General features: G+C 43.0%; 2 protein-coding genes across 6 annotated transcripts in view; one reads left to right on the top strand and one right to left on the bottom strand.

Annotated features, from left to right (window-relative positions):
- The window catches only part of LOC127049044 (gamma-aminobutyric acid receptor subunit rho-1), an 89,776-nt gene extending 75,944 nt beyond the window's left edge, over nucleotides 1-13,832 (bottom strand). For both annotated transcript variants that reach the window (XM_050949306.1, XM_050949307.1), the window contains exon 1: nucleotides 13,711-13,832. In XM_050949306.1, coding sequence (XP_050805263.1) covers nucleotides 13,711-13,832 — 122 coding nt within the window. The remainder of the gene's footprint in view (nucleotides 1-13,710) is intronic.
- PM20D2 (peptidase M20 domain containing 2) overlaps nucleotides 1-18,196 on the top strand; it is a 224,417-nt gene that overhangs the window by 119,755 nt on the left and 86,466 nt on the right. The window lies entirely within an intron of this gene.

Below are 18,196 nucleotides of genomic sequence, written 5' to 3'. Positions count from 1 at the left end.
TACTAGGAGGATTTGCTGGTGTAGCATAGGCTTGGGTTTTGAGGAGAAGGGAGTGGTCCATAGTTTCAAAGGCAGCCAAAAGACTGAGGAGAGGGAGTAGGGGAAAGAGGTGCCTAAATAAATAATGGCTGAATACTTTGCATATTCAGTCATTAAAATATGTATTATTCTTTGAGGAGAGTCTCTTTATCCAGAGAAAGGTGAAGATCTAAAAACTCCTTAAAGTCCCTCATCACACAGATTTAATTTGCTTGGAAAGCTCATAGCTGTCTAAAGATAGGGTGATGGGCCTAGTTCTCTGTCCCTCTCTGGTTATATCAGCATCAGTTAATGACTTTGGTGGGCAATGGCATGCCCAGGGCAGAAGCCAGACTGCAGGAGATCAAGGAGGGAGCTGAAGAGGGAGTATGAGTTGACATCAGTCTCAAGGAGCTTGGAGCTAAATGGGAAGTGGGAGCTGGGGCAGCAATTGGAGAGAGATGTAGAGCTGAAGGGTGGATTACTGCAGGATAGAGGTAAAAAAAAAAGAGTGCTTTAATATGGAGGAAAAAGCCAGTGAATAGAGAGAGGCCAATAGTAAGGGAAAGGAAGGATGAGAGGCCACTAGGTAGGGCTGGAGGGAATGAGGTTGAGGGGACATGTCAAAGGTTTTGAAGTGGATAGAAGACAGGAGATGTTAGAGTCAGAGACTATGGTAAAGAATGGGGAAAAAAGGGAGGAGCTATGAGGACAGGATGGCCGTGAGCTCTTATGAGTCTCCATTTGATGTGTCAATAAACTGTCCAAACTAGTAGGAGAAGGGGAGTTGGTGCTGGAGAGGAAGATGGTGCAGCAAGTTTGAGCAGAGATTCAAAGTGGACTATCGTTGCTTGGGAATGGAGGAGGGAAAGCAGAGTAAGATGGTTTAACAAGGGGAAAAGCATACAGTTGCTGAAGGAAGAAAGGGCAAATGTACAGTGTAGGAAACTGGCAGTCATGGGACCACAAGCCATTATACCCCTTAGTTTTATCCACTTACCCACAGACTGAAACAGAAGACACAATATAAATAATATTACTCTTTGAAGATGTGGCATAAAACCTCATTGATTTGCATTTATGAGCAAGGGTACCGTAAATTTCTGAATTGTAAACAAACACTTAAAGCAAGGAGAACATAACTCAAAATGCATCAGTACTTTATCTAGATATTTGGCAAACAGTTTAGTTGTCATTACTTATGATCATACTTTGTAATCTGTAGTATGAAGTCTTAATATTTCACCTCAGTACAGTGGTCTATTAAATCTCTGATGCAAAGTGAGGGGAGAGAGAGCCCTTTTCTGCATACAAATGTGTGAGGATCAGTGGGATGAGCTGAAAAGGTTCTACTATATTACTTAAAGTGATCCAGAAAATTCTATATGAAATCCCTCTGCCATCCCCATATTATTTGAATATGGAGCAATCTTGAGAGACAGTACAATGCCAGTTTTGAAGATGGAAAGTACTGAGGGAACCACCAGGAATATGGTGTTGGGATCTATTCTAGGCAAAATGAGTGGTAGGAAGGGCCAGAAGGCACAAAGGCAGGACTGAACAAAGTATACAAAAGAAATAGACAGGAAAGAAGCAAAATAAATTAGAGCAGAGAGACTGAGATGAGGAGTAGGCAGGACTGGATTAAGGAATAGGCTGTATAGCCCCTTTGTGATCCCAACTCCTGGAGTCATGTGATTGACTATGTCAAAAGGAAGTAGCTCAAGGTGAATGAGACCATTATTCTTTTAGTGAGAGGAGTTTCAGTGAGGTGAGCAAAAGATAGATTATATGGGGTTAAATTGAAAAAGGGAGGAGAAAAAATTCAAGTGGGGGTGAACAGTTAATTTTCTTGATGAGTTTAAAATTAAAGTGATGGAGGGAAATGGGATGTTGGGGGTTTTTAGAAGAGAGATGACACTGAGTCCAATGTTGGGCAATGCAACATATGACAGATGACCTTGGAATTTCTAGGATTGATTGAAATAAAAATGCCAAGTAACTTCATTTCATTATTGTGGCAAAGTACCTGCCTCTCTGCTAGCTCAGTCCTTCTTAACCTTGGAGACACAGGCTTGGGCAAAGCAAAAGCCCTTCACAGTCGCACAGGGTCTGGCTGATCCCTTCTCAGTCAGGCCCTTGTTCTGTTTTCCTCTCCTTCTGGGGAGAGTGCAATCTGCCTTGCAAGAAAAGTTTCAGAGTTCAGCTACCCCTACTCACTGGCAGCTACTCTACTTCTCTCCTCCCCTGCTTCCCTGCCAGGGAGGGTTTAAAAAGGTCTCCAGCCATTGGGGCCACCTGAAACTAATTAACTCCCTGGTAACCCCTGTTCCAGCTGAACCTTATTCCTCCATGGTTAAGCCTTCTGGGACTAATTACTACCCCTCTCCTGGTAGCTAAGTGTCCTGAGTTTGCCACATTATATTATGATAGCACTGGAAATGCAAAGAAGTACTTTGGGGGAAAAAAGCCAGATAAAGCCTTTTCACATTTTATATGGGCAGCCAAAAAAATCAACAATTTAGCAAATTGTTTCATGACTAAAGAACTGGAAGTATCTAAATTTCTCACTTTAAAATATCAACATTTATACTAACACTCAATTTACCAGTGATAACAGATCTATAAGGATGTAATCTGCATCTCATGGTCAGCATTGTGTCCAAAGCTTCATGGCATCTCTTAGATTGGAAAGAGTGAAGAAAGACTGGTTTGGTATTTGACTACCTAAGGGCAATATGCTGAGTGGTGAGATAAGGTGGGGCATCAGTAAGTCTATGGACAATCTCTGCTATGTACGTTGGCCAAACTGGACAATCCCTACATAAAAGGATAAATGGACACAAGTCAGTTATTAGGTATGGCAATATACAAAAACCTGTAGAAGAACACTTCAACCTCCCTGGACACACAATAGCAGATTTAAAGGTAGCCATCCTGCAGCAAAAAAACTTATGGACCAGACTTCAAAGAGAAACTGCTGAACTTCAATTCATTTGCAAATTTGACACCACCAGCTCAGGATTAAACAAAGACTGTGAATGGCTAGCCAACTACAAAAGCAGTTTCTCCTCTCTTAGTGTTCACACCTCAACTGCTAGAAGAGGGCCTCATCCTCCCTGATTGAACTAACCTCGTTATCTCCAGACTGATTCTTGCCTGCATATTTATACCCACCTCTGGAAATTTCCACTACATGCATCTGACAAAGTGGGTATTCTCCCACGAAAGCTCATGCTCCAATAGGTCTGTTAGTCTATAAGGTGCCACAGGACTCTTCGCTGCTTTTACAGATCCAGACTAACACGGCTTCTCCTCTGATACTTTTAAATGTGTTGGTGAGCATCTCTCCTTAAAAACCACAAAAGGGAAGCACTGAGAAGATGCTATGAGATAATGTAAGTAAAGACAGGCTGGTAAACCAGTTTTGCCCACTTTGGAACACACTCATTCATTATGGCTTGTAGAGTTTAACTAGAACTCAAACATTGAGGTTGTTATCCCCCATATAAGAGGCTAAAAATCAGACAGGAACAAATATCTGATGGGGTGAAAAATGAGAGAAATTAGAATGAGAAACAAATACAAGGAGAGTAGGGAAAATATAATGAAAGAATATAATATATACACAGTATACAAGTGCCAACTTAACTTTGGAAATTCTTCTTTTTCCCTAAACAAAGCATAGGCTTTCCTATAGTTTGAGAAACAGGTTTGTTTTTAAACTGAATCATCCTTGGAGGGGGAAAACCCTGAATTTAAATTACAGTAATAAAAGGTTTGCTGCCTTGAACTAATTTTGGTGAATCAAAAATAGTCTGAGAGGTGTGTTTACCTCTAATTACATGCAGAGCAAGATGCATTCTGTCCTGATAAAAGTGAGTAGCTGAATGAAGAGTATGATAGGTAGGCTACTGTCTGTATGAAAGCTTAAAAATTAGGGCTGCCAATTAATCACAGTTAACTCACGTGATTGACTTCAAAATAATTGCAATTAATTGCAGTTTTAATCATACTGTTAAACAATAGAATACCAATTGAAATTTATTAAATATTTTGGATGTTTTTCTACATTTTCATATATATTGTATTCTGTGTTGTAACTGAAATCAGTGTACATTATTTTGATTACAAATATTTGCACTGTAAAAATGATAAAAGAAATAGTATTTTTCAATTCACCTCATACAAATACCATACTGCAATCTTTGTCATGAAAGTGCAACTTATAAATGTAGATTTTTTTTGTTACATAATTGCACTAAAAAACAAAAGCAATGTAAAACTTCAGAGCCTACAAGTTCACTCAGTCCTACTTCTTGTTTAGCCAACTGCTAAGAGAAACACGTTTGTTTAAATTTACAGAGGATAATACTGCCCTCTTCTTATTTACAATGTCACCAGAAAGTGAGAACAGGCATTTGCATGTCACTTTTGTAGCCAGCATTGCAAGGTATTTACATACCAGATATGCTAAACATTTGTATGCCCCTTCATGCTTCGGCCACCATTCCAAAGGACATGCTTCCATGCTGATGAAGCTCATTTAAAAAAAAGCGTTAATTAAATTTGTGACTGAACTCCTTGGGGTAGAATTTTATGTACCTTACTTGGTTTTACCCGCATTCTGCCATCTATTTTATGTTGTAGCAGTCTCGGATGCTGTTCATTTTAAGAACACTTTCACTGCAGATTTGACAAAACACTAAGAAGGTACCAATGTGAGATTTCAAAAAAACAGCTATGGCACTTGACCCAAGGTTTAAAAATCTGAAATGCTTCCAAAATCTGACAGGCTGAGGTGTGGAACATGCTTTCAGAAGTCTTAAAAGAGCAACACTCTGATGCAGAAACTACAGAACCCGAAGCACCAAAAAAGAAAATCAACCTTCTGCTGGTGGCATCTGACTCAGATAATGAAAATGTACATGAATCAGTATGCACTACTTTGGATTGTTATCGAGCAGAATCTGTCATCAGTATGGAAGCATGTCCCCTGGAATGGTGGTTGAAGCATGAAGGGACATATGAATCTTTAGTGAATCTGGCATGTAAATATCTTGGAACGCTGACTACAACAGTGCCATGAAAACGCCTGTTCTCACTTTCGAGAGTCCAACAGATTTTTTTGTTGCTGCCTAGGCCAGTGTCCTTTGTTCCTGTGAGACTGGGCTAGGTTTGTCCCATACATGCCCTGATGAGGTGTGAACTGCCTCTCTGCTCTTTGAGAGTTTTTGCCTGGGCTTATTTTAAGCCACAAAGATACATTTTCAGCTTCATAACTATACACATGAAATTATAACCTATAACATTATGATAACAACAATGCTCAGAGCATCATGATCCTTCCGAAGACACCCAACATGACAAACTTTGCATTGGATACCCCATACAATCATTTTATAAGGATGAACATGTGGTTGTTGGGTGTCCCCTCGAGGTACAGAGCATCACAGAGAAGTATAAACATCTCAAAACACAGTTTAAAATTATCCTAATTGGCAGTCTAGGTAGCCAGGCTGAACACTGAATGAGAACACCAATGACTGAATGAACTCCCCTGTGATCAGGTGTTCACTCCCCATAACTCCTGAGCAGGTTAATATGGGCCAGAAGGAGCCAATTAATCATATATGCTGCACCTGGAGGGCAACCAGGGATTGATAAAGCCTAATTCAAAAATGAAGCCGAGGTCGGGAAGGAGTTGGGTTCGAATTATCAAGATAAGAAGTGAAGTCAGCAGGAGACTGCTGGGAAGAGGCCTGCAGTTGTACGGGGGAGCAGAATATTCCTGTGATCCTGACCTGGGATAGGCAAGGGGCTAAGAGGGATGAAGTAGCCGTGGGGAGTAGAGGAAGCTCTGGTGGCAAACCCAGAGATAGAGCAGTGGGATAGGAAGGAGTTGGGGAAATAGCAACAGGAAGTGAGACTGAGTGCAGACCTGGGTTGCTAGTCGTAAGGCCCATGGGCTGGGACCTGGAGTTGCAGATGGGCTGCGGTTCTCCTACCAGGCACTGGGAAACGACACCTTAGAAGTAGAATGGAAGATTGCTTGAGGTGGCACCTGGATAGCTTGTCCAATGGGACCTTGATATGCCGGATAGTATGCCATGACCTGGCTGGAGGGGCACATCACAAAGAGGAAGCACTTTGGTTGTGAAGAGTGAGCAACCAATGACACTTGCTCTGTGGGGCAAAAGCTAATCCCTAGACCTAGCCACAAAGAGGTGAATGTGCAGTGAGTGGAACCCTTTACGTACCCTTTCACCCCTTGAGCTGGTTCCACAGACCCGAGCTGGCAGAGCAGTGCTAAGAAGCTTGTGCTGCTGCTACCCATGTGGTACTAGTTTAGTGAATAGAATTCTGAAGTCTTGAGGACTGGCTGCCTCATACATGCATTAACAGTCCATCTTAGCAATAAAAAATGAGCTGTTACAGAGGTAAAAGTAACAACTAAACAAAAGAGCATTTATGATGATGATTCACACATACCAGTTTGTACTGTCAGCTTGAGAATATGGGCTAGTAAACTGTGTGCTAGGTGTAACATACACATTTCTTAATTGCTCTAGCCCAGTGTCTCAAACTCAAATGACCACGAGGGCCACATGAGGACTAGTACATGGCCTAAGGGGTGCATTACTGACACCTTCCCCAGCCGCCCTCGGCCCTGCCCCCACTCCACCCCTTCCATGAGGCCCCGCCCCTGCCCCACCTTTTCCCACCCCTTCCCTGCCCCCATTCCAACCCCTTTCCCAAAATCCCCAACTCCGCCCCCTCACTGTCCCCCAGGGCTGCAGGAAATGTGTGAGATGTGGCAGGGGCTCAGGGCAGGGAATTGGGGTGTGGGGTGGAGGAGGGGTGAGGGGTGTGGCTGGGGGTCAGGCAGAGGATTGAGGCGCAAGAGGGGTGCGGCAGGGGGCTCAGTGCAGTGGATTGGGGTGCAGGGGGATGTGGGGTGTGGCAGGGGGTTCAGGGCAGGGGGTTGGGGTGCAGGAGTGGTGTGGCAGGGGGTCAGGGTGCAGGGTACAGCAGGCAGTCAGGGTGCAGCAGGGGGCTCAGGGCAGTGGGTTGGAGTGCAGGAGGGATGTGGCAGGGGGTCACGGTGCGGGGTGCAGCAAGGGGCTCAGGGCAGGCGGTTCGACTGCAGGAGAGACTCGGGGGGGGGTGGGCTCTGGCCCGGCGTGTGCTGGGGGCAGGGCAGACAACCTGCCTGCATGCCCTGCCCCCGTGCCGCTCCGGGAAGCGGCTGGAACATGGGGGAGGAGAGGCGCAGGGGTGTGTGTTGCTGTTGCTTCAGGCACTGCCCCCAGCAGCTCCCAATGGCTGGGAACAGGGAACTGTGACTGAAGCAACATCAACACCCCCTCCTCCCCGTGCCTCTCCTCCCCCAGGTTCTGTCTGCTTCCTGGAGCGGCGCGGGGCCACGGCAGGCAGGCAGGGAGCCTGCCCGGCCTCCGGTGTGCGTCGGGCTGGAGCCGCTCTAGGTAAACGTTGGGGGAGGGCCGCGAGGAGCTTGCGGGCCACAGAAAATAACCTTGCGGGCTGCGTGTTTGAGACCTCTGTTCTAGCCATATTTTTGCTCTGCTTTTCTCGTTTGCATGTTTAGCAAATGTTGCTTTATGTAATTGAGTCCTAAATTAAAAGGAAAAACAAGAAAAGAGAAGGGAACTATGATGGGATATAAACCTCACAGTGATACTGAGTGGGTTAACAGGAGCCTGGGAGCTCAATTACCATGTCTGCTGGCACCTGGAAAGGTGTTCAGTATGTCAATTAGCAGGTCCACTGGAAAGCAGTGAGGTATCCTTAAGGTGAGAGGAAAGGGGAAAAAAGAGGGAGTTTTTTCCTGTTTTCTGAGAATGATCTGATAAAAGTTGGAATGAGGAGAATTGGGAAAAGATACAGGAGGGGAGCTGCCCCCATTTTGAGACCTGCCAGAGGAGTTAAGACTTCTGGGAGACAGCCATGGGGTTTTGGGTCTCAGCTGAGGAACCGAGAATCAGAGAAGACTTATGAGGGATTAAAGCTCAAGCCTAGGAAAGGTGGGAGTGGTTTAAGTTTGAATTTCTGGCTTGGGATTTGTTGGCTAACTCCAGGGAGGAATTGTGAGCATCATGGGCCACTCCTGAGACCTTGGAGTCTGAAAGTGTGACCAGGGTCCCCAGGGGCACACTGAGGTTGCCCAGTTAGGGCAAACTGCAAAGAATGGAGCAGACAATCCCCAAAGCTGGTAGTTATTCCAATCCATCCAGCTAGTAGCAGAACAGCTTCCACAGAAGCCAAAACATAGTTCCCTTAAAAGCAGCCCAGCATTTGGGCTCCCTCCCAGACAGCCAAGTCAAATATGAAAGTTCTACCAATCCCAAAGGATAGGACACATTCTCTCTCAGATTAATAAATATTTCAGATTTTACCCAAATACATGCTTACAGCCAATTCCTATTAACTAAACTAAAATTTATTACAAAAAAGAAGAGAGAGAGAGAGAATGTGTATTTGTTAAAAGATCATTCTACGTAGCGACATGAGTACAGTTCTGGGATCGATTTCATAGTAGAGATGGTGAGCTTAGGAGTTGCACAGAGTTCAAAGAATTAGTCCATAGGTTTAGTCCAACACCAGGGTGATCCAAATGGTTTATGGTGCAAGCACATATTTGAGTTGTTATAACTGCTCTCCATTGAAGGAAATGTGAGATAACTTGCCCCACACTAGCAGAAATAGAGTCCTATGTGGAGAATATAATGAGCTGAAATAATATGGATAGGGTCATGCAATGAGATGGTGAAGAGGCAAGTGTTACTCCCTCCTGCCCCCTTTTTAAAAAGACAGTATGCGTATATTTAACAAAACCTACCTAGTAGGCTGGCACATGTCCGAAAGGTGACAGTAACAACGGCTTCAGGATTTTAGTGTTAAAAGATATTTTAGCTAATGGTCGGCTGGGTTCAGAGAGCCTAGGCTTCTTTTCATGTGCTCATCTTCACCAGTAATAATTCTGCAGGTCTAACTAGGCCATCAACACCACCCGTGTAGCCCTAGAGTCCTTGAGATTATCTCCTCAGTGACAGTTGTGCAGGCTGCTGGCTTCAAAGGGTTTCAACAGGTGTAACTGACTGGAACTCAGTAAACCATTCTGTTTGATGCTCAAATTCTCTGCTTCCTCTCTTACCACGTTGGCTCACCAAAAGACCTTGCTCTTATCCAATTCAATATTAAACTAACTAAAGGTTTATTGACTAGGAAAACAAAAGTTTATAAATTTAAAGTAGGCAAACATATACACACAGACACACAAAGATGAGTTAGTCTTGGGTTTCAAAAAGCACTAGAAGCTGTTGTATATATATCCTTTAGGGCTAACCCATGTTAAGAAGCTTGGGAATCCCTTGCTTATGTTTAGAAACATTGCCCTCTCCAAATAGGGAACAATTAACAAAATCTTTTGTCCACCGATATTCCACTATGGTTCATTTGATGTATATGGGTCTTCTTTTGTTGGACAAGAGATGACACTTCTTGTCATAAACTAGTACTTTACACTTGGTAATGCTTCTTTCCTGACTGGGTTTCCAGTTGCATAGCAAACATTTTTATAGTTTCAAAGCAAATAGTTACCCTATAACATGGGATACAGATATTATAAGCAAGATAAATGCAGGCAGCAACTCACAAGCATTGCATAAAGTCTAAACACATTCTTAACACCTATTTTACCAATACTAACACAGGTGAGCCAGAACAGCTTCCAGCTATGCATTGGTCAGTGTTCAGAGAGGCCTAGGGGTCTTGGTGTGAGCTGGCACCTGGTCTGCGGCTATAACACCACCTCATTATGTAGGCTCTGTACTGTTTTTCATTTCAGTTCTTACTTTACAATATCCTGTCTAGTCTCAAAGTCTTAGACCAGGGGTCAGCAACCTATGGCATGCATGCCAAAGACGGCACATGAACTGATTTTTAAAGACACGCTGCTGCCTGCCGGGGTCCCGCTCAGTCTGCTGCCAGCGGATAGAACCCCAGACCGGCAGTGGGCTGAGCAGCTTGGCCTGCTGTTTGTCTGGGCTGCCGGCCCCACTCAGCTCGCCGCTGGTCTGGGGTTCTGGCTGCTGGCCCCTTGCCAGCTGGGGTCCCGGGTCCCAGCCACCAGCCCCGCTCAGCCTGCTACCAGCCTGGGGTTTTGGCTGCAGGCCCCGCTCAGCCCGCTGCCGGCCTAGGTGAACAGAACGCCAGGCCAGGAGTGGGCTGAACAGGCCGGCGGCTTAAGATCAGCATTTTTATTTAATTTTAAATGAAACTTCTTGAACATTTTGAAAACCTTGTTGACAGGGTTCAAATAAGCCCAAGAAGAATGAAGAAGTCTGGAAAACATTCCTTTTAGCAAGAAACTAAAGAATCTCAGTCTACGTAGTTTAGCTGAGAAAAGGTTAAGAGGTGACTTGATTACAGTCTACAAGTACTATACAAGTACCTAGCTGGGGAAGAGATATCTGATTATAGAGAATCTTTAATCAGAAAAAGGCATAACAAGATCTAATGGTTGCCTGGCTTCTGTTTCCAAATTTGAACTAGAAATAAGATGCAATTCTTTTTAAAAGTGAGAATAATTAACCACTGCAACAACTTCCTTAGGACTGTGGTGGGTTCTCCATCACTTTAAGTCTTTAAATCAAGCCTGGATGTATTTCTAAAAGAGATAAAGAGTTCTATAGCACCTTATAGACTAACAGACATAATGAAGCATGAGCTTTCGTGGGTGAATACCCACTTTGTTGGATGCACATTGGATGCATCTCTAAAAGAGATGCTACAACTCAAACAGAAGTTTATGGGCTTGAAGTGGAAATTACTGTGTGAGGATTTATAGCCTGTGTTATACCAGAGGTCAAACCAGATGATAATTGTCACCTCTAGCGTTAAAATCTACAAACCTCTGAGAGATTTTGGGCCAGGGCCAGATTGATCATTGCTGCAAAGCTATCTGAAAACTTCCTTACTTGGCCAGTGGAGGATCACTTCAAAGTAAGGATTGTCAAGTGAAGTAGCATTGCTCTATGGGGTACTCGCTTCCCGCCTCCTTGTGACTGGTAGAGGGGGCATGGATGGTGTGTTCCTATACCCTGGTGATCCTTGGCTGCTGTAACAGCCCTTTCCAGCCTTCAGGCTATTCCAAATCGCCCCAGGAGGATCAGCCCTACAGGGTGACCCAGGATCACAAAAGTTGCTTAAGGTGGTCTCCCAAGGTGTGCTGAGTGGAGTGTTGCTGGACTGCAGCTTGGGATCTGGCCCTGTGTGATTGGGCCCTCACATAGATTGGCTTGATTGCCTAACATCCTGCTTTGCTGAACAGCCCCATCACCCCAGTTGGGGTTTTCCTACTTATTAAGTGATTCTGTTGGAACTATCTTAATATCTATTTCATCCTGTGGATAAAGTTCTTTATACTTTTTTCTACTCACTAGCCCTCTCCATTACTATTACACTCCTACGTTCTGTCTCATCATGTTTCTCCCTTTTTTGTAAAAATAGAGAGATACTTAAAGGCACTTAACTATTGCAACACTCCCAGATGCTTCTTCTGTATATTAAACAAATTGACATACAGTTGTGTCTATAGATCAGAACAGGGAACTATGCATGTGCTCGTTGAGAGCTTTCCACATAGCAACAGCCACAAAGAGCAATTTCCTTGTTCCCTCACGTCTTTGACACCTTAGGTCAGAACAGGCAGCACACAGGAGAGAAGAGTGCCAGGCACCTTTCCCCTCCACCTCCATTTTGTACCACTAGGGAAGGACTGGGCACAGCTCCAGGCCTCACACTTCTCTAATTGCATGAACTGCTCAAGGCTATTGCTACTAGCAGAGCTGGTGTTAGGGGGTAGCAAGCAGGGCAAATGCTCAGGGCCCCACGCCACAGGGGACCTCAGGCGTTGCAGAAATCCAACCTGTGAGCAGCTCAGGGATGCAGGATGGGGGGCCGACTCCTTAGGTTCTGCCCTGGGCCCCAACAAGTCTAATGCCAGCCTGGCCACTAGCAGAGGTAACCATCCCAAATTGTGTATGGAGGAGGAAGGGCCCAGGGTGTGCTCCCCTCCACACCAGCCAGCAGCAGTGTCACCTCAGTTGGATTCTCAGTGCTTCAGAGGTCCTGGTGGGATAATGAAACCACACAAGGCACAAAGAACAGTCTATTTATTTTCAAGTGCTACCTGAATATGTCATTCTTCCTTTGGCATGTGCCTCTTAACGTCTGCCCTCACTAGGATTTAGTCTTTCCCTTAACCATATTTTTCATGAAGTGCTTGGGGATATCTCTCTAATAAAGATGCTAATTACAGCTGCATTATGGGCATACACAGGTTTGTACAACTTGTACATTGTATTTTTGTTCAACCTGTTAAAGCTGCCAGTTTACACCTTGCCATCTCCTTAGCTAGGGTCAAATACAGGGTCACTGCCATTTTTGTGAACTTGAATGAAACCAACAAAGGATGGCATTGGTTTAATATCTCTTGCAATGTATCCATTTGGGTCTGTTTGTGGACAGGGGCCACTGCAGCCATCTTCCCAGTTTTATTTCTGGATATGTGGCATCACCATTGAACCCATTTCGTACTTTACAAGATGGATCTTGGATTCATGGATATTAACACTGGAATAGTTGTGTAATAGGGTAGTCTGGCTCATTTTCAAGAAAGCAGAGAAGGGGAGTATTTGAAGACAGACAGGAACCATACTTCATTCTCTGATGATTTTCCCCCAACACGGATGTTTATAGAAATGGCTTATATTCTTCCTGCTTGACACTACTGCATCTCTATTATTACTTCATCTCCTTTAAAACTACTTTTTCTCATGTTAATTAAGATAGCATTGGTGACAATTCAGAGTTGCTAATGAGCAAAAACAATGATTGCAGTGAAGGGAAAATCTTAGTTTGTGTTGGAAAGCTTCAGCAGACATCATTTTAAACACTGACTTCTTAGAAGGCACAAGCCAGTGATACCCTCCAGACAAGTGCACAGAATTTTTTTTCTCCAGCAATATCCCCTCGTGTTTGTCTACTTGCATGTACAGGTCATGTTATGTAATTATTCTTACTAGACCTCAACATTTTTTACAAAACAGAACATGAGTACTCCAAAACGCAACATGAAACTGCTCTAATATCAGGAAAATTTCCTCCAGTCAAACTCCTAAATGAGCGCATATGGAGCACTGGAAAAAAATTAGCATCTAGCCCTTTTGAAAACAACTGGGCAATTGATCTGCAGGTTATTCAATGTCCTTTCTTGTTCACAGGCATAACTGATTGTATCCTTGTAGTCTGCAGAAATGTTGGAACTAATAAAACTTTTGTATCCACTCTTGTAAATACCCCAGCATTCTACCGCAATAAACAATCAACTCCTCTTTTCCTTCCCCAAGACTGCTATAATCAAGAACAAGTAAACCAGATTGTTGCCACATTAAACCAGATTGTTGATATTAGTGGTTTTGGATGTAAAAAATGTAAAACAACTAGTCATTGGAGGAAAAAGAAAAAGCTAAGCACAATATTTGTTGGTCAGATAACCCTGAATATACTGCAATACGAACTTCAGAGGTCTGCATTAGGAATGATATAGTTATCTGCAATGTTGCATTTGCCCAAATTGTATATATCTGAATTTACCAGGAGACTCACCTGCCCTTCTTATATACCTCATGAATTTCTTTTCCTTGCCGGTGAGCTCTGCATTCAGTAGACAAAACCCATCCCCACAACAGCAAGAAGACGCTAAACTGCATTTTATGGACAGTCAACATGATACTTTGGGGTCCTATATCCAGAAATAGTCCATACAAGAAGAAAACCAAAATGTAGATTCTGTTTCTCTTTTTAAGACATTATCAGTCCCTTTGTTATTGGAAGGATGTTTACTCATACAAAAAATCATCCTGCAGTATTTAATCTGGATAGTGGGGAAAGCAATTTCCACTAAACCTATAAATCCCTTTACGTCAGATGGTAGGGATTTTCGACCAGTGTAGAATTCACGTATTCCTACAGAACGATTTTTTTTGTTCAAACAGGCTATTGTATAAATTGTTTAAAACAGGTATTTTGGAAAATGGCATATTTCTGGTGAACCAGGGTATTCTAGCTGATCAAAGAGTTCTTTAATTGCTGATTTAAGTGTACCTGTTAATGCCTAGTACAATAGTCTTTATTAAACACTTATTTGTATCTGCTTCCAGCAGCTAATCATCATGATTTCTATCTAGCTTTTAAGGAACATATTTGATCTTATTTTTCCGTTTTGCTTCATGCTTGTGGTGTGTGGTGATGCCATTATTGATGTGCTTACGGAACCTGTGTCGGCACTTCATTGCCAAGCTGTTTGGATATACAGAGGATCTATGGAAAATATCTAGTTAGGGAGGTAAAGATGAGCATAGGGTGAGTCATTTGTCCTCTCTGCAGCTGGATATTTATAAGAGATCATGGTTGATTGTCACTTGCAGACTAGAGAGTGACAGGGTGAAGAGAGCAACAGAGGATTTCAAAGGACTAGAGGAAAAAAATGTTCTACATCTTTAGCAAGTAAAGAAATTGTCTCTGATGTTAATTAAAATTAGAAATAGCGGTTGCTTGCATTTCTGTACTTGCTGCCAACATCCTGATCCTTCTCTTTGAAGCACTATAATGGCTCCCCATTATCAACAGCTTCAAGTTTAAACTCCTGGTTTCATGACCCTATGCAATTCTGCGTCGATCTATACCTTATCTCTTATCACTTGCTACTATCCGTTGCATTCTACCATTGACACCAAATTTTCCCTAGGCCTCCATTTCTTCCACAGATGCCACCAATGCTTTTTCTTTACATGCCCGCTATGCATACAATTCCCACCCTATATCAGGACAACTAGTCACAACCTTCTCTTCAGGCTGATTCCTCTTAAAAACATTGGGGCAGATTCTTGCCTGGTATAAATTGTCATAGCTCTGTTGACTTAAGTTGTCATAGCTCTATTGAACACCTCAGCTAGTATACAGAGTTTATGGCTAGAAGGTACCATTAGATCATCTAGTCTGACCTGTATGTCACAGACCACAAGAGAGACATGGGGGGCATGTATGCTATGAGTAGAGAATTGTAAATATAGGTACTATATTTAAGAAAGGTGAAAAAAGTGATCTGGGAAACTACAGGCCTGTAGGTTTGACCTCAGTTGTATGCAAGGTATTAAAACAAATTTTGAAAGAGTAATTAAAGACAAAGGGGTAAACGGGATAAAATACAACATGATTTTACAAAAGCTAGTTCATGCCAAATCAACCAGATTTATTTTTTTAACAAGATAACTGATTTTCTAGATAAAGTAAATGCAGTAGATCTAATCTACCTGGATTTCAATAAAACATTTGATACAGTTCCAGACAGGAAATTAGTGAAATTGGAGAAGATGAGGATTAATACAAGAATTGAAAGGTGAGTAAGGAATTGATTAAAAGGGAGACTACAGTGGCTCATGCTGAAAGGTGAACTGTCAGGCTGGAGGAAGCTTACTAGTGGAGTTCAAGAATAAGTCTTGGGACAAATCTTATTTAACATTTTCATTAATGATGTTGGCACAAAAAGTGGGAGTGTGCTAATAAAATTTGCAGAGGACCCAAAGTTGGCAGGTATTGCCAACACGGTGAAGGACCAGAATATCATGCCAAAATAGCATGCATCTGACGAAGTGGGTATTCACCCACGAAAGCTCATGCTCCAAAACGTCTGTTAGTCTATAAGGTGCCACAGGATTCTTTGCTGCTTTTACAGATCCAGACTAACATGGCTACCCCTCTGATACTTGATGCCAAAATAGCTGGATGACCTTTGGAACAATTTACCAAGGGTCATGGATTTTCTATAACAAACAATTTTTAAATCAAGATTAGATGTTTTCCTAAAAGGTATGCTATAGCAGTTATTCTGGGGGAAGTTCTATGGACTGAGTTATACAGGAGGGCAGACTAGATTATCACAATGGTCCCTTTTGGCCTTGAAATCCATGGAATCTATTTTGAAGTCTACTCTATACTTTCCCAAGGAGATTGTGGTAATCCATGGTGGTTCTCTTTGGTCATCTCTGGCTCCAAGGTGTCCAATCTGTGTCTTTTGGATCCTCTTCTTGAAAATCAGCAGCTACCATATGTTTAGACCATCTGACTGCTGTATAATGCCCTCTTTTTAGACACTTCCTGCATGTGGTGTCCCTTGCTGGACAAAGCAGTTTGCTGTGAGGTGGCTTGCCACACCATGGGCATTCTTTCATGCTCTTGTTGTATTCCTTTTCTCTTACTCCATGTTAGTATAGCTGCTCTGGATTCTTTTGTGTCTGTACTGGTTTGGGTGTGTACTGCTTCTGCATCGGGAGGTATTTTCCTTCCCATGGCTCTGTGGCCTGTTCCTTAGTTATTCCTGAGGAGAAACTGTTGCTTTATGTATTGGCTTTGAAGGACTATGTTCTTGGCTGCTTCTAGTGTGAGGTTAGGATCATTCTGAAACCTTCCTGATAGCTGGCTGCCCCTCTGCTCTGCAACAAGCCTGTCTCTGATTAAGTTCTTTATTCATCTCCCTATAGCCACAGTGTTGGATTAGGTTGTACTGGACTGTTATGAAGTCATTTGCTGATTCATGCTTCTCTTGTTTGCATAAGTGAAATTGTGCCAGCTCAAGAAATTGTATTGAAGCATGGCATGAAATGTGTATTTAGTTGTTTAACTGTATTGCTCTGTTTCATTTGAGCAGCTGTGAGGCTTCTGGAAAGTATAATGTCCTCTGCTGCAGGGACCATTGTATGGAGCAGGGTATTAACTTGTTTCTCTTCTGATTGCTCATCCAAGCTGGAAGTTTGATAGAACCTCAGGAATCTGCTTACCCTGAGGGTGTTGGAAATCAAATTCTGCTAGGTTGGTATTTGGAAAAAGGCTGAGTCAGACATAACCATCTGGATTAGAGACCCAGCAGACCATGGCTAGGGTGGATGCAAGCCTGACTGACTACATTTCCTGTTACACACTCTTGTCTCTTAGCAGTGTACATCCTAGTGGCAGCTCTAGATATTCACAACTAACATCACATCAAATTTGTATGTAACTGTCTGAGAAGTTCTCTGTTTGTCCACATTGAATGTAACCAGGTCATAATCTTTGGTCCCAATGCAACCACCAGTTTCCAATCCACTGATTAATTTATCTTTATCCATCATAATGAGATCAAAAATACTTACCTCATGTGCTCATCCTGTGATTTGCCTTTGCTTTCTGTAAATTGTTGAACAGGCCCTGGTTGGTTTCAAAGCCCCTAATGGCGTAGGCCTTGGCTGCCTTACAGGGTTCCTCCTTAAATCTCATCATGATAGTTAGCTATGCTCAGGTGTCAGCCACTTTTTAGATACCCCACCATCAAGACTTAGGTGGGGAGTAGGTGATTGTGTCTTTGCTATGATGGGCACCAGGGAATGGGAGCAAATGTGCTGCAACATTCTGAACAAGCTGCAAGTGATAGAAAAGCCCTGGTATCAGCCCCACCAAGAGGGAATACAATAATAATTGAATCTAATAGTCATGAGGGCATATGCGGCTGTTGTGAAGTTGTCACTGAATAAATAAGGGTGTAGACTATGTTAATTGTGCCACATCTAACAAAAGGTTTTCCCTGGAAAGAGAGTGGTTGAAAGTGATGCAAAGATTCTTAACCTGACTTGCTCTTCCTGAACAAATCACCTCAATTTGGCACATGAAGGAAAAGTGAGTCATAACCTCTGCTTTACCAGGGCTCAGGATGAGGTAGCTGATGATAATATCACATTACTCCAGGGCAGACATGGAGCACGCAAGGTCCGTGGGGCTAGATATGTAGAGGTGTGTCATTGGCATACAGAAGAAACTTGATGAGTCTGATCCTTGCTAGTGTAAACGTGTCCTCCTATGAATAATGAGACCATCCACAGTTACCTTGGGTAAGATGATAAAATACAGGGGATATAAACTTCCATGCTCCAGGGCATAAGCAAACCTCTGATGGGGGTTAGGAAGAAGCTTCCCCTATGGGCAATCTATTCCGTAACTCAAGTATCAGAGAGGTAGTCGTGTTAGTCTGGATCTATAAAAGCAGCAAAGAGTCCTGTGGCAT

The sequence above is a fragment of the Gopherus flavomarginatus genome, chromosome 4 (assembly GCF_025201925.1).
Source record: "Gopherus flavomarginatus isolate rGopFla2 chromosome 4, rGopFla2.mat.asm, whole genome shotgun sequence".
Classification (NCBI taxonomy): Eukaryota; Metazoa; Chordata; order Testudines; family Testudinidae; genus Gopherus; species Gopherus flavomarginatus.
The sequence above is the reverse complement of the archived record's forward strand: the minus strand, read 5'-3'. Positions and strand labels throughout refer to the sequence as shown.